This window comes from Solanum lycopersicum, chromosome 3 (genome assembly GCF_036512215.1).
Source record: "Solanum lycopersicum chromosome 3, SLM_r2.1".
Lineage (NCBI taxonomy): Eukaryota > Viridiplantae > Streptophyta > Magnoliopsida > Solanales > Solanaceae > Solanum > Solanum lycopersicum.
In genome coordinates this window covers 65,743,970-65,762,054 of record NC_090802.1, presented here as the reverse complement: position 1 = coordinate 65,762,054, position 18,085 = coordinate 65,743,970, and the positions used below count along the sequence as shown (strand labels likewise).

Below are 18,085 nucleotides of genomic sequence, written 5' to 3'. Positions count from 1 at the left end.
ATAAAAATATTTCTTGGTTGGTGGGGCACGTGGTCGTGTCTTACTTTACCCATTCATTTTAACTCAAACATTTCACCTTATGTTTACAAAAACAAAAAAATACCTTAATGTTCTACCATTATTATTTATTCTTAACTTTAATTAAAAAAATTTATTGAGAGCGTATCTTTATATCAAATTAATAGTTAAAAGTATTTATTCTTTATGAGTCATACTCCGGCTCCATATCGAAATTAACCTCCTTGTTTGTATTCCTTTCAAAGGATTATTTTTTATTATTGTAAAAACAAATTGTTCCCTATATATATGAATTAAAAAATTTGATATGATGGAACATATTTTTTTATTAAAAAAAAAGATATTAGTATTTCTCTTTTTTTTTCTTGAAAATTAAATTTATTGATACTGAATACGAAAGAAAAAAAAACATTTAAATTTGTTGGGTAAATAAGTCATAAATATTTGTATTGTTATAAGTAATTTCATTCAAAATGAAATAATTATTTTAAAATTAAAATTATCACTAAATATAATACTAACTTTTCAATTTATTAAGGATAACAATAAATCAACATAAAAAACTACTTTTAAAAAAAATACTCTCTTCGTTTCAATTATGTCACTTTTTAAATTTTAATAATTAAATAAATTTATCTTTAATCATATATTTTTTATTAATTCTATTCCATTTTACTCTAAAAATCAAAAAATACAACACATATATTTTTTTTATCGAATATTTCTGAAGGGATCAAAAAATATCATATAAATTATGACTTTATTTCGTTCGCCCACCGAAGGAAAAAAAAGGACTTTTTTGAGTTGCTCATTTTTCAAGTTGGGGCTAAATTATTGTGAATGATTAAGGTAGTGCGCTGTCAATTATGAATATGGCTAAAAAGATCAAACATAAACAACATATAGAACTTGACAAAATAAAGTTATTGTACGATAATGATATGTTTGTTTTTTTAATATTTATAAGGGACGTCATCAGATATGGACGTGTAGAAAACATTGTGTGAAATCTCCTCCTCTAGGTGTAGTAATGAGAGTGACTTCGGCCGGCCGTAATTAGAGGTTTCGGGTTTAAATTTTGAGTAGAAGTTTTACTCTAAAATGAGCTTTATAACGTGTTATTTAAATTTAATTGAGATTCTAATGTGAATTTCGGACACTGAATGAAAAAAATAATTTAACTATGATGACATAATGATAAATGCATTTCGTCAAATAATAAAAGAAAAAAATTGATTATTAGACAATTTATAATTGTGAAAATTTTAATTAGTGCCCCTATTTCCATCCATAATTTAATTTAAAGGCAGTTTAAATGATCGGTTTGACGCAGAAAAAACAGCACTACTGTAGGAAGCAATATTCTCATTTATTAGTTCCTTCTTTGTATTATTCAAATATAAATTCATTTACACGTTTAATTTAGAAAAACAAGGATATTTTTATTTAATATTTATTTTACTATTATTATCAAATACCATTTCATTTATTTCATATTAATTACCTACATTTATTTAAAATAGTTGCTTCAATATATTTTTAATTTATAAATCAAGATAATAAACAATTATATCTTATTTTATGATTAGTTCTTTTTTAAAGAGTGAACAAATTTAAAAATTTCAGAAAAAATACAACACTTTTTTATGATAAACAAGGTTATTAACATTTCACAAATCATTAGATAACTTATGATTTAACATGATAATACTTTTATAAAGCTTACTTTTTTATATATGAATTTATATGATATTTTTCGTTCTTTGAGAGTTAAAATTTTTGAATTTGATCTGCAATTTGTGCATGTAATCTAAAAATCTTTTGAAATGAAATTTATATATTTGTAAAATACGTAAAAAGTACTATATGTCACAACAATTGATAACTTAAAAAGTTAAAAATATTTATAAAAAATTTACAATAAAAAATAAATTTATTTAAATTCAAAAAATGCCACATAAAATTAAACGGAAAAAAATACTTATTTATATGCTTTTGAGTATTGTGCAAAATCAGATATAGACAGTAGTTCAAACTGATGTATATTAGGGAGTACGTATACGTATTCATAGTATTGAGAAGTGTACGGAGGTATTATCCGATAGCAGAGACAGCCGTCTATGACACACGTACATTAGAATTCAGTATTTTCAGTGTAAAAAATAAAAATTTATATTTAAAAATTGTAAACAAAAAATAAACATGAATTTTTAAATATCAAAATACACTTAAATTGAAATATTAAAATCCTTTAAAATTGAATCAATAAGCTTTAATCATGAACCCATCCGTGTAATCATCAATTCTACTTAGATTTATTTATTGTTTATTAAAAATATACTGACAAATGACTCTATAAGTTCGTTTTTAAAAAAAAATAAATGTCAAATTTCAAATTACGAGGCTTGAATTATCACAGATTCCAATATAGACTTGCTTTTTAAGGTAAACTGAATACTTTTATTACGATAAAAAGAAATTATTTCGAATAATAAATAAAAAAAAAAGGCGAAAGAATAATTATTTTATATATATTTATTTTGAAAACTAAATTATCTTTGAATTGATGGATGTAAAAGCAGATGGAAATAGTAATCGTTTGTCCCTGGTAATTATTGGCGACGCACAATTAATTATTGGAATTTAGAAAAAATAGGGTAGTAATGTAGTATACGTGGAGAGAAGTTATCACATCCATGTGATGCTTGGTTACCTACTATGATTTTATTATCTGATTGTGTTAAGAAATTTTAATAAAGAAATTTATAATATTTTAAAAAGATATTTATATAATTTTAATTGTATAGAAATAATTATTTTCTAAAAAGTTAAAAAGATCTCTAATAATCATTGTATTAGCACTACAACGAAATGAATTTATGTATATTAAATTAATAATCAGGTAAAAGATACATAATTAAAGGATTATTTGATTATCAGCTTGTCGTTGTTATATATATATAGAAGGAGAGAAGTATATGTTGAATCGAAAATATAATGAAAGAAAGATACATTTAAATTATTTTCAATAATACATGTTTATATATTTAAATAGAAACAACTACTATAGTACGTAAAATCTCAAATTTAAAATTAAAAAAAGGATTCAACGATACATTCTTCTTTGCGATTATTTTTTTTAAAAAACGGATCATTATGTGTTAGTTTCTTTCATTTTGTTATTATTAGCATATCATATCATATTTTCATACTGTACTTTGATTACATTTCACATGTGTTTTAGGATTATGATAGGGAAGTGGGAAAGTAGAGGGTTTTTACCGTGTTGTCTGGAGGAAACTATATACTATATACAATATAATAATTTAATGATTGTTGACTACAGTGTGAATCAATATTTTGTCATAGAAAAAAAACAAGACAGCATGTCTTATCTCACCAAACGAGCTACCATTTCTCTAATTTTTGACTCAGGCTACTCTGACTTTAATGACCTTTCATCAATTATATTACCAGTGTGGAGTTATATTTTAGAAGATAATATAGGCCGCCCTTGCATTGGGTATAGAGTTATATATTTAGAAAATACCTAGGCCGCCCTTGTATGAGGTGCAGAGTTATATTTTAATTGTATATAATAGCAAAGTAATAATTTAAATTAAATGGAATAGCTAGGGTTTGATTTAATTGTGCTCAATAGCAAACATTAGCTAAAATTTGCCAGCGTCTCTCTCCCAAAAATCTCGCTCGCCTCTCTCGCTTTATACACAAAACTGTATAATTCTGTTTCTGTTTTGTATAAAGCGAGAGAAAATTATATATACACATGCAAAAATGTATATCTTCGTGTTATACACTTAATTATACAGTTTACAAACATTTTACTTCAAATATTGCAGAGAAAAAGGCCAACAAATTATACAATTGCGAATTATACAATTGCAGTGAAATACAAATTTCTCTAGCTTTATACAACAGAATTGTATATATTGTGTTTCTGTTTTTGTATAAAGCGAGAAAAACATATATCTTCTTGCTATACACTTATAATTATGCCATATACATACATTTTAATTCGATTCTACTATATGCAAAACAAATTATACAATTGCAGCGGAATAGGCCAGCGAATTATACAATTGTATATGTATAGCAAATTATACAGTTTTATGCTTGCTATGAAGCGCAATTATGCAAAGTTTGCTATAACATACAAATATGAATTTTTTGTTTGCTATATATGAAAGTTGCCCATTAAAAAATATATAGGTCGTTCTTGCATCGAGTATATATCTAGAAGATAGATACATAGGTCGTCCTTGCATTAGGTGCGGAGGATATATTTAGAAGATAGATATATAGATCGTTCTTGCGTCAGGTGCGGAATATATGTTTAGAAGATAGATATATAGGTTGTTTTTGCATCAGGTGCGGAATATATGTTTAGAAGATAGATATATATGTCGTTTTTGCATCAGGAGCGGAGTTAGTATGTTGATTATGAGTTCAATTGAATTGTTTATAAATATTTAGAAATTTTAAATTTTGACTTTGCTTTGACTCGACATTGATATCTCGTTTCAGCAATAACACAAACCCTACATATTTCTTTAGCCATAATTAGAAGAAGCAATTAAAATAAACTTTCGGAACCACGAGACCTAACCCAGTCGTTACGCAAATATATATATAACGGACGTGAGTAAATGAGAGTTAGGATTTAATTAAACTATTTATCGTCGAATCATATTATTCATTCATTATTTGTTATTTCAATTCATATCAATAAGATGACAAGTATCTGGTGAGATGCCAGCTACCAACGCCTAATTTCAAATTCATTCTATTAATATTGATATTTATTGCTTCCTTTCTCTTGTTCACGTTGATCAAGCAAATTATAATATACAAATTTGGTACGTCTGGTTTTAAGTCAATGTTTATAAATTTAAATTGTACCGTTTCAGAGATAGACACACTTATTATTCACGATACGTAAAAGTATATTTGTAAGGTAGGTCTTTGATTGCTGTTTTTAATTACTATTTCTGTTCTAGAAGAAAAGAAAGAAAGAAACTTTTTTTGATCACATGTTCCTGTCAATTTAAAGTATAATAATTATGTGGGATCAATTTAATGAAGATTTAGGAAGGACATTTTCCATCTCAACCTCTGGACTCGTATTAATTAAGAGTAAAAGCCTGTCATATATCCTTTTATTACTACTTCGAAATTTCAGGTACTTAAACCTATTAAGATAAAGTAGGTTGGATGGTCAGGAGGACACAATCAATTAGCTAAGACGGAGCACTGGCCACGGGGCCTCGAGTTAACTCTTTAGTCAAATGAATAGAATGGCCCCTACTGGTAGAATTATGTAACCAACACTCGTGACCTGCAAAATTTAGTTTCGCTGGTACCGTTGTGTATTGCGTAGATGATACGAAACAGTGGGGACATCTAAAAGTGTAGGTTAACTATCAATGATGAAATGAAAGAAGAATCATAAATTTGAGAAACCAGATTCAAGATTTGAAACTTTATAGGCTTCACTTTTTCGGGTTTCTAGCGTCGAGTCAAGTATAACTTTGAGATGATAAGTTCTAGCATACTATTTATTGCAATTTCGATAAATATTATAAATATGTCAAATGCTAGGTAATGCCTTTATATATGTCTAAATCTTCACAGACAAATTAGTCGAGGTATGCATGAGCTAATCAGCTGGGCCGAACCTACCTGTAATGTTGTTTGTAATTTTGCCTGGTCGATCTTTACTAATACACTCATTTTAATTAAAAGAAGAAAAAAAAAAAGAGCAGAGTTCAGTGTGCCTGGATGGAAAAAATTAGTTCAATGTATCTAGAGTCATTTTCTAAATTATAAATTGGGGTAGGTCAGTAGATTAAGGTACCATATCAAAAAGATATGTTTATTCTCTGCACTTTTAAGTAGTACTCTTTTTCTCTTTTTTTTTTTTCTTCTGATAAAGAGTACTTTTCTCTCTCAATATTTTGTTACCAAAAGTACATAGGTAACACGATTGAGTATGTTATTAACTAATAAAATTGTGCTGGATTTAAATTTTTAGATGAGATGTTCACACACTTCAATATGATATTAAAACAGACAGAAGTCTTGGGATCGAATCTCACTAAATAACTTAACATGCTTGACCCATGAATTGGAGAAAATAGTTATATCCCAACTGTTAAACTCATTTTTATTTAAATACAATAAAATTTCTACATAGGCAAATGAAAATTTTGAGACATGAGGAGGGTAAGAGTAGAGGAACATACAGCCTATGTACGAAGGAAAATAATAAAACAGATTGAATACAACAGATGTTTATACAGATCAGGTCTGAACATTTTGCATATTATTTCTATTACATATGTATAAGCTTACAACAATAAAACAAACATGTGAAAAAAATCTCTGCACCTGATTTAGCTACTTCTTTTGCTCCTTAAGACTGGCACCATTCTTCTAATGTAGGAGTCGCCACACCCACATTTTTCATGTCAAATATGTTCGCTGCAATACAAAAAAATCAGTGCACATAGCAGTAGCGCGAGATGAATTATAAATGAGTTGAACATCTACTTTTGCTTTAAGTGGATGGCAAATTAGCATTTCAAGAAAACCATGATCACAGATTCACATGAAGTAGAGTAAAGTTCCGCTAGAACTTAAGTCAAAGCAGGAAAAACTATTTTCATTTAAGATCAAATTTGCTAAGATGACCAAAAAGGAACACAGCAGAACACATTCGACAATTGAACTGATGAGGATGGCTCGCTGTTATCAAACAAGGAAGAAACTGATAAGTATGCTTCTAACTTACAAATGGAACTAAATGAGTTGTGATGTAAGAAAGTAAGTACAAAAAAATTACAGAATCGCACAGTACATAGTCCTTAAAAGAATTACATACATTTGATGATCCTTTCAAAGGAACAATTAGGCAACTCTAAAACCAACAGTATCAGCGAAACTTAGTTCAAGTCTTGAAATCAATGGCATAGTAAAACTGTCTGTAAGTATTAAATTCATATAGTATTTCTTTTAAGAGAAATGATAACTGTCGGCAGTCGGCTAGTTCAAAGGTCTTGTGATTGTTCCAAGATCTAGATATTTGAAGGAGCAGTACCATGTCTGACTTCTCTATGACTTGTGCAAGAGAGGTTACCAAGGACAAACTAGGATGACGAATAGTGAAAAAGAGTTCATTTGTTAACTGAATTTTATAGTGTGAAACATGAATAAGGTTGAAGGTAAATGTTTGATGTACTTTCAGATTTATTTCTGTATTTCCTGATACTTAAGGTTATGGATCCAAAATAAGAATTATGGCCTAGACAAGTATGGATCTACACCATTGTAAACGGTAGTTTCCTCATACAAGCTTTTAAATGCAGAAAAATAAGGACGAACTGGTGCTTCAAATGTGTAGCAAATTCATCTATGAGACTAACTGTAAATAAACTTGACAAGACAAGGTTAAACACTAAAGCATGTATCGATAATGAGGAGATAGTCGACCTCTGTGGTCCGAACTTATGATCAGGTTAAGTGATCAGTAGTTGTAACTCGTAACTACTTAAAATAAGAAATAGCATGAAGTTATTAGTTGACAGTCAATACTAATCAACTTGCCTAGATTAAAGGACAAATAGTCATAAGCTATTAAAACTAAAAAACTCAATAGGTAAACCAGCACAAAAACAACTGCTTTGTGTTATCTGTTACCAATGTGTATATCAGGAGTAGCAGCAGCTGTGGCATCTATAATGACCGTCACGCGTTGATAGTCCAATGCTACAGCATCAAAGACAGTCTGTCGTATGCAATTTGGAGTTTGAACACCTAGACAAAAAATATACGTCACTTGACAAATACAAACACAAATATTGGTTATTCAAATCCTAAAGTCTATAGCTATACGAAATCTCGATTATAAGATCCAATTACCAATAACGACCAAGTTGGTAATGCCAATGCCCTGAAGATACGAATGAAGATTCGTGTTAAAGAATGCACTGAAACGTGTTTTCACCAATTTGTAATCACCTTCCTGAATAACAAGCCCATCAACCAGTTCTGCTCCCACACACCCCTTTGATGTGGGTTTTGGTTTCCCATCACCATACAAATGCCTACGAAACAATTCAACATCTCTTCCTAATGGGTCATGCTCGCGGACAACCTACCACAAATTGATTCAACCATCCATTAAAACTAGTATTTTAACCTCAAATAGTCCATTACAATAACAACAACTACACTTCAGTCCCAAACCAGTTGGTATCGGCTATATGAATCCTCGGTGCTTCATTTAAGCTCAATTTAGGTAAAAATACATCAATATGGAAAAATTTGACTTCACAATAAAATCATAAAGTTAAACAAATACCCAAATAATGGGGATTCCACGGTTTCGTGCAACCTCAACGGTTTTGATAACGTTTGGAACAATAGCTTCACCTCCTCTAACAAGCATAGGAGCATCTGGTAGTATAAAATCTTTCTGAAATTTAAGTTCAAACACACAATTTTCAACAAATGATTGTTATTACTATGCTGAATCAGAACAAAATTAGAGAAATACCTGCATATCTATGACAACAACAGCTGTTTTGCTCCATTTATCACCATTTTCTGAGCCCATTTGATTATCACAAACTCAGAATTTTTGCCAGCAATTTCGTCCCACTCTACTTTCAAAACTAATCAATATTTTGAGCGTTGACCATATTTATTGGATGGGCCTGCTACCCCAAACTCGCAACTTTTCTATGTTGGGCTTTTGATAGGGAAATTACACGTATAAACAAATATATATGTATATCAGTTATATATATATACATAATTATCTAACAGATATATATACACAATTCAGTTCTCTTACTCTCTATTCTCTCTTCTTCCTCTCCTAATCTCGCTTGCCTCTTTCCTCTCATTCCAAGCTCGCTCTATGTATATCAGTTACATATATACAAGATATACATATACAATTCGCTTCCCTCTATTCTCTTTCCTCTCTTACTCTCTCTCTCAATCTCGTTCGTCTCTCTTTTCCCTCGTAGCTACGAATCGTAATTATCAAATTATAGATATAAAACATAATTAAATTATTTTTAAATGGATATATGCGAAAATTTCCTTTTATAATTCATCAAAAAATAAGAAATTTTTACGCAGCCCAACAAATACCATAACACAATGACTTTGAGTGATGTAATTTCCAAAATAGCAAGCAAATATTGTATGGGTTAGGCCTGATAATTAAGCCTGGTCCAAGGGACATGATAATTTGCTTTCATGGTTTAGATCACTCACATTTTGTTCAGTGCAATTACAGGAATTACTTTTGCTTTCTTTCCTCTCGCTACTAAGATGTTTTAGTTTGTTTTGTTGTCTCTTGTATATTCAACAGCTCGGGAGCCTATACGATTGTTAGGGTGTCCAATTGGATATCCTTTGTCAAAAAAATACAGTAAATACAAGTAAAATAATTCACGAAGTGATTAAATAGCATATTTTGAATGCTTTTGAAAAAGTAAGCTATAATAATCCAGTGGTTACAAATGTCTCAAATGGGCCAACAGAGCTCGTGTATTTGCAATTTGTAGACACCCTTTGTAAAATTTTCGATTCTAACAGTGTTTCATCCATTACTACGTCCATCCTCGTTTATGGATGCCTAGATATCCACCTTAAGACTCTCCATATTAATCTATCAATAAACCACCATAAATTCTTGCATGTTTTTTGTAAAATATGAATTGTAAAATAAATAAAGCTCTTGCTATTGACTCTAAAGAACTGTCCTAATATTTTGAATTGACCTAATATCTTAGGTTTGAGGGCCAAATATGTTTGTTGATCAACTTAACCAAGAAAAACAACTCATATAATCTAAATTAAATATCTTTTACGTATTGACAGATGAGCAAATAATTTCAATAGTAAAAAAAAAGTCTATATTTTAACGATAAATTAATGGCCAATTTTAACCCCACCTTTAATATTTAGAAACCAAATTGTTCTCTTTGCTAAGAAGATGTCTTCTTGGAATATCAGATAAATATAAACATATTGCAACACAAATTATGAGCAAAAAGACTTAAACAATAAAAGAAAAATTACATGGTTTAGTAAATATATACCTAGTTAATTAGTCATTATAACTATAATTTTAATCAATTACTATTTGTGATTAACATTCAACGATAATTATGTAGAGTAGGATTTTGAGTTTGTATAATTCGTAATTTGTATAATTTTTGAATGATATAATTTGTATATCTATTTAAAGTTCAGATGTTTCTATTTGTGTAAAATTGTTATTTCAAGTTTATACTAAAATAGCTCAATTAATACAAACGTGAACTTAACAAACTCACCCGCAAATAACACAAACAAAATAATTTAAGCTGAAGCAATAACTCGTAAACATACGAATTATAATTTTAAAATATAATTAAATTTATTATAATGATTGAAAATTTTCTTAAAATCAATCCATATTCTATTGAATGGAATACTATAGAACTTGGCCGCCCAGCCCATTACAAAAGAATTTTTTCATTTAGTTAGAGGAAGACACGTACACACACAAGATGTACTTACTCTATTTTTTCTAAAATAAGTGTCATTGTAATTTAAAAATTTGTCAAAAAAAAAATTATTACCTTACATTAAAAAAACCTCATCTTTTTTATACTGTCGATTCTCCAAAAATATTTAATAAATAAAAATAGTTTAACAAATTTTATATATATGTATTATTTTTAATGAAGGTGAAATGAGCTAATGTAACACTTACGTAGAAACAAAATATCATTTTTATTTAAACTCTTTGCTTGGTGAAATCAAAATTGGTAACGACACCAGCCACTTGTCATTCCAAGCTGTCACTCTCTGGCTTTGAAAATAAAATAAAATAAGTGTATATTTTATTAAACACTTTTTTAACAAAGCACAAGTAGACAACATTATGGTTCTATCTTCTTCTTTTTGATATTTATATTTATTCTAGCATGATCATGAATCGATGATTGTTTTGACCTTTGTTTAGCCACATTTATCTTTATTTATTTCTTTTTTTCTCTCTTTGTTTTCTCTTTTTATTTGAAATTTAATTAATTCATATTTGCTTTAACAAGTCTCATTTTAATCGTAAAAATATGTCTTATCAACACTCAAGAATATAATTTAGTGACGAAGTAGGTGGTTTTGAATCATGAGACTTTATATTGATCTTCAACAATATAAAGTAACGATTAACAATAATTATCATTTTTTTTATATGTCTCTAAAGCCTTTAGCAGCATTAGATATAGTGATAATACTTAACTAATATTACTAAAGACTTTAACATTTTATTAAATAATATGTATATTTATTACCGTTAAAAACATAAAACTAAAGTTATTTTACTATAATAAAAAATAAGAAATAATTTTTTTTCTTTTTGACAACATTGTTACAAGGTTTGTTGGTTTGACATTGGACAAAATGAACAACAATAGTACAGTACTAGTCTCATTACTTTTTGCATTAAATCCTCTTAATTATTTTTTAAAAAATTTAATTTTATCTTTTTGGTAGTGGGAAAATGATAGTGGAATGACCTATGCAAATCCCACATTCAATAGTAGATCCCTCCCCTTTCGTACGACAATAATATATAAATTAGTGTCTATTCATCTTTTAAAATTTTTTTTTTTTTATGACTTATAAGCAAAAGAAAAATGTGTATTATTTTTTTTTCAGGATAATTATAACATAATGATTACATCATAAAGGGGAAAGTGGTACAAGTCTAAAATATTCTTAATTTGGAGATCAGTTAAAAGATATACTAGCAAATGACTGGTTAAATTTTAAGATAATCACATAATTATATATGGTCTAAAAACAACTTTATTTCAGACTCCCATCACTTCTTATAATTTTTTTCTTCTTATGATGAAAGAAAATCGAGTTTTTTTTTTTTTTTTTTCATTTTTGATTTGTTGTACTTGAATTAACAGTGAAAAGACTGAGTAAAATCATTTTTCTACCTCAACGAGGAATAGATAAGATATACCTATATACACTAGCCCAATGCACATTTTATTTCCACACAAAATTACTACTAATATCGAATAATTCACTGGTTAATTAGGGAAAGCATTAAGTACTTAACTTTTATTTAACTCAAAATAGCAAACACAAAAGTCAACTCTAAACTGTTCAAATGAGTTTACCACACAATTTAATCGTAGTAACTTAAAATCCTATACATATATGTTAGTCATTTAGTTTATTGTTGTATCAAACTTAAATGCTTATATTCGTTTTCAACACTTTTATTTAAACACGTAGTACAAAATCAGCTTCAACACAGAAATACTATAGCAGATATGTCAATTGTTTTTAATCAGATAAAGCTAAATGAACTCTAATGTTATACACAACAAATACAAACTAGCTTATACAATTTTATGATTATTCATGAAATAAAATTGCAATATTGGACCATATCATAAGAGTGTTATCCTTGTTCCTTCCTACACTTAATTAGAAATGCAAAATATAATATATAGCATCAGCAACAGTCAAACCTAACTAACTTATTTGAGAGTGACTGCTTCTGATGTTATATAATATATATAATTATCATCATCATGATCAACACATCAGTATATTATGCAACACTAAAATTGTTACATTAATTATTAATTATTAATTATAAATATCCTCCTCCTCCAAGAGCTGGGGCCCAATAATCTCCAACAGTATTGTTATTGTCACTTCCAACATGTTGTGTACAAGATATAGGAACCAAGCACAACCCTCTACTCCTCAAATCCTGAAATAATTTTATTTCCAAATTATCATATTATGAGAAAATATATCCAAAATGATAAATATATATGGGTGGAGCTATAACTAAGATAAAATGGGTGGAGCTATGGTTCTGCTTTTGAACACGATAAAATTCAGTAACTTTAGCTCGAAACTGACGTGTATATATATATATATATATATGAAAGGACTCACTTCAAAGTTATTGTGAAGGATAATAGTTAAGTTTTTATTCATAGGATCATTTGAAGGAATTGAATGATGATTTTATAAAGTTGGCAACTTTTGCACTATATATAGGACACAACTTCTTTTTTGAATAGTAAATTTTGATGATATTTACATTGATTCTGCTTTTTTTTTACTACTAATAATGCAAAGCTAGCCTCAATCTCAAAGCTTGCTTTTTTTTTGTTAGGGATCCAATAAAGCATCAACTTCTTAATTAAACAACTAATTAGTAGTACTATATAAATATTTTTATTTCCTTGAATTCATGAAAGAAATTAGTTAATCCAAAATATATAATATAATATGATTAGTGAGATGCACGTGTATGATGGATGTGAAAGAAGAGAATATTGGTGATTTTTTATTGGAAAATGTGAATGAAAAGAAGTATTAGCTCTTACAGCAGATTGTTGTTGAGTGTGACCCATGCTTCCTGCTACATTGCCCATGTATGGAGAGCTCAATGCCTGCATGTTTTAGTGCACCACACTAAATTAAAGCTGCTCAAAGAGGGAAAAGAAACTACTGCATATATGTCATACTCGTTCTGTTTCATTTTATATAAGTTAGTTTAACTCGGTAAAAATTTAAGAAAAGAATTAGGAATTATGAAGTTCATGGTTTAACATAAGCGATAGATATTCTAATGGCTATAAATCATTTCATTAAGGATAAAATGAATATTTTAAAATTAAATTGTACTTAGTATAGAAATATGTTAGAACAGACTAAATTGAAAAGAGTGTCGCATATAAAAATGGTACGATACTAGTATAAAGTAAGAGGAGAAAATAATGGTTATTGATATCGCAGTTTCTAATTTCAATGGAGGCAAATATATTCTTTCTATCGATTCAAATTTGTTTCATAAAGTTACTTGATTCCAATGTTGATAGAAAATAACAAATATCATTATAAAATTAGTGTAAGAGTATGTTTCAGATAACACGAATATCGTAATTATAAAAAGAAATTGATAATTTTTGTAATTAAGAAAATTTAGAAATTAGGTTTTGTGAAGTCACCTGAATTTGTGCTTGAAGGAATCTGATGTATCCAATGGCTTCTGACAAGACGGAGGCTGTGTCAGTCTGTAAAAGAGAAACATATATACCCATGCCTATCACTTCTTCTTTTTCTCATCATATATCACTTTACTTAAAGACAATCCTTTTTGGCTATTTATTAAACAAAAATTAAAGTGCTGTTTTTGTAATTTCATTTTTATTTGTTTCTTCATAAACTTCTATTAATACTACAAAAATATATATATATATAAATATAATCTGTAGTATTTCAGTCATAAATTCTTTCCTTGTCTTCCTTATGGGAAGGAGGCTAAGCAACAAGAATTAAAATATTGTACGAATAGAGACGAGTTTAAAATTTAAATTTAATCAATTCAATTTTTATGATTTTTATCAAAAGATTTATTATACTTTTGAAATTATATAATAATTTTAGTAGGTTTTCAAAACACACATTTAAAATATTAGGTTCAATTGAACTTATATACATCGATATAATAAATTTTATTCATAACATCATCGTCTACGTAATTAGTCTCCTTAAAATATGATAATATATAATCTTAAAAATAAGACAAGTTACCTGTTATAAGGAACATGTAAAAATAATGACAAAATAAAAATTAGATGTATATATAAAGTTTCACTCAATTTATTTTACCTTTCCAAATGGAGAAACAAGTTGGTGGAGTGCTGTTATCCTATCTCCTAGTTTCTCTTTTCTCACCTGCAATTCCGAATATAAACAAACTAAATTAATGTTAGATGATTAACTATTTTTAATACCAGGCGAAAGCCAAAAAAAAAAAAAACAAGTTTTCATAAAACCAATTTTCATATTATATATTTTCTATAACAGTTTTTTTAAAAAAAAAAATTAGGAAAATTACGAATATATATCCTTCGACCAATGGTATGGTTCAAGTATACATTATATATACACTATCAATGTATATATTGTGTATGTATATATATATTTTGTAAACTAGATGAACGAACGATTCAGATTCCATAAAAAATATATAGTCAAACATGTTACAGTATATGAAAGAGAGAATTGCCTTGAGAGAGGGTTGAGCTGAAGAATGTTGAACTCTAGCCTTCTTAGTTACCCCACCATTGCTTGTGCTGTTACACTTTATTTCATGCAGTAAATATATTAATTAATAATGGTTTATAAAAAAAAAAAACAGATTAGGCAAAACATACTAAAATGATGTAAAAATGTTTTCACAAAGTCAGATCACTTATTATATAATTACGAATAAATCTCTTAACAAATACAGCACTTAATTAGTAACCTAGTGAAAAATAGTAACTAGACTACTGTCACATGTTAAAATTCACTGAGTAATTAAAATTTTACTATGACTAAAATTAGTTAGGCTAATCATGGATTATTTGGCTTTTATTAATCATAAAAATCACTTTTTTCCTTTTAGAATAATACTGATATTGTACTTATTGACTTATGAAAAATCAATAAATATGAAAAAAAGAATCCACTATTTAAAAGTAATTTTTTTTTTTACTTACCTCAGATGAATGGTCTTGATGCTTGACTTCAACCACTTTGTTACTGTTGGTAATTTTGTTAGCAGGAGATGATGAGAAGTTAAAAATATTATTATGGTTTAAATTAGTGGTAACACAAGAGCTAGCTGGTGATAAATCATGATGGTAATTACTATACAGTCTTTGGCTCACTAATTCTTCTGGTTTTACATCAAAAATAGGAACCCTAAAACTTGAATTAGATGGAATAATATTATTGTTATGGATGGAATTCAAATTTTGGATTTCTTCCCAATTCTCCAGCTTCTTGTATTGATGTTGAAAATGATCACTTATATCAGGTTTTTCTTGATCACAAGATAATCCAGACCTGAAATTTAATTAAAAAGGAAAGAAGTAATTTAGAGGAGAATTAAAATTAATTTAACAAATAATTCATATGGATTCCAATTTGATAGAAAAGAAATATAAAGGAGCTATAGATTTCTTTTGTAATGATTTTTCACTCTTTTTTTCTACTAGGTTTAGTCGTTGTGGTGGTCGGACAAAACTCTATTATGAATTTCTAACCACATTCTGTTGTCCAAATTCCTTTACTTCTTCGAGCTTTGGTTATAGAAAAAAGACGAAGAAGAAGGTATCTATAACAAAATTGATTTTTACTGTGAGACAACTTATAATATTTATATCGATCGATAAAACTCAAAAAAATTAAAAACTCAGCATGAAAATTTTAAAAATAGGAAAGTAACTGAGTTTTTTATATTGTTCGGTAAATGTAAAAGTTTCAATGAGAAAAACTTACAAAGACTACTATCTTTGAACTCTACACAAACTCACTACAACAACAAGAAGTCAACAGAAATTACTGCGCCTCAGGTTCAAACAAGTTGACTGTATATAACTAACTATGTACGAGAAGAAAAAAAAAGTAGAGAGAAGGAGATTTTACAGAAGTAGCTGGCTCCATGAGCGAGGTAAATGATCTTGACTTGGATTATTATCAGCCAAAAAATTTGAAGATCCATAGAAATGTTGAGTCGTGGTCGTAGAAGAAGAAAGTTCATGAGATTCATGTGGATGCATGCTTGTGTTCATCAACATGTTGTTCCACCAGTTATTACTAGGGTTTCCAGCCATCAAGAAGGATTATTCAGAACAACACATCATATACTATATAGTATTATTGTTTTTCTTACTTTAATGTAAGAGCCACATAATATAAAGAAAGAAGAAGAAGAAGAAAAATAAATCCTTTTCAATGATTTTCTTTTTCTTTCTTTCTTTTTAGGTAGCTAGCTTTGTCTGTCTTCTTTCCTTGTGAGAGCACCAAAACGAAACTTTGTTGAAGCTTTCAGCCTTGTTTTTGCTTTTCTCATAAGAGGTTCAATAAACCAATATGTCTTTTTCAACCAAAGTACTAGCCTTATATTTACTTGGTAGTGTTTCTTACTTGTGGGGTTGACAATTGCTTTGATGCTTTTTTATTTTTTGTTTTTCCTCTCTAATTACTTCTTCGATTTATGTGACACACTTATTTTTTAGTCGGTTTTAAAAAGACTGACATACTTATAAAGTCGAAAAAAAATACTTCCACACCTTCTCATTTTATTTTTCAACGAGGAAGTTTTATTCAAAATTTTATGTATATCACTACTGAATTATTTCTCTAGTGTTATTTTATTGTTATCAGGTTTTACTATCCTAGACTTCGTTTCTAATACAAATGTTATGACATATTTAAGATTTATCTTACATATTTTTCAAAATATGTTAACATAAATGGAAAAGAAGGGTAGTATATACTTGTTTGTGTTTTTAAATTTCTTGCTTTAGCTTTATAGTAAAGGGTGGGGGCAAGAAAAGGGAAAGTGGGGGAGTGTTTTCAGGCCATAAAAAAACAAATACTCGTGGGGTTTTAATTCCTTAATTTGGGGTGGTAACTTTGGGATTGTTATTTTTCTCCTAATATTTACATAGATTCTAATAAAGGATAGCCTACTCTTTTCCCAAGTAATCATTAATTTATTCATATTTTATTTCTTATGTTACCTTAATATTATTGCAGGCTTTTAATTTTATTTTTCAATATACCATATGAGGATTAGTAGGCCATCTTAATTTGATAGCATAAAAAGTTACTATACATTATTAGGTCAAATCATACCATTTGTTTTGGTTGATGTATTATGTTATCTTTACACAATTAAAACATGAAATATTTGCAACTTGATATGCAATAGAAACTTAGTGCAGCATATAAATTTAGAAAATTTGAATTAACTAACCAAAAGCAAATTTGCGCGTGCAGTTGCCTTGCTGTATTTGTGTGTGCGATGGATAATTAAAAGTATATATCCTTATGGTGGCCATCACATTTTATATTTGATGTTTGCCTATTTGGGAATAGGGGCGGGTCTACAGTATAATATATAATTTTTACCTTGATTTTGTATGTATATTAAAAACTT

The 18,085-nt window shown here is 28.3% G+C and overlaps 2 protein-coding genes across 2 annotated transcripts; both read right to left on the bottom strand.

Annotated features, from left to right (window-relative positions):
• Positions 1-6,289: 6,289 nt before the first annotated feature.
• Positions 6,290-8,796, bottom strand: LOC101267390 (probable inactive nicotinamidase At3g16190). Its single transcript, XM_004235636.5, has 5 exons — positions 8,594-8,796; positions 8,399-8,512; positions 7,957-8,191; positions 7,735-7,851; positions 6,290-6,519 (listed from the first exon to the last, which is right to left on the bottom strand). Exons 1-5 carry the CDS (start codon positions 8,651-8,653, stop codon positions 6,452-6,454), a joined length of 594 nt encoding a protein of 197 aa, XP_004235684.1. The 5' UTR covers positions 8,654-8,796; the 3' UTR covers positions 6,290-6,451.
• A 3,627-nt stretch (positions 8,797-12,423) lies between these two features.
• LOC101267690 (transcription factor bHLH68) lies at positions 12,424-17,065 on the bottom strand. Its single transcript, XM_004235637.5, has 7 exons — positions 16,567-17,065; positions 15,636-15,984; positions 15,161-15,235; positions 14,761-14,826; positions 14,097-14,162; positions 13,473-13,538; positions 12,424-12,844 (listed from the first exon to the last, which is right to left on the bottom strand). The coding sequence occupies exons 1-7, from the start codon at positions 16,752-16,754 to the stop codon at positions 12,722-12,724; spliced, it is 933 nt and encodes a 310-aa protein (XP_004235685.1). The 5' UTR covers positions 16,755-17,065; the 3' UTR covers positions 12,424-12,721.
• Positions 17,066-18,085: the final 1,020 nt, after the last annotated feature.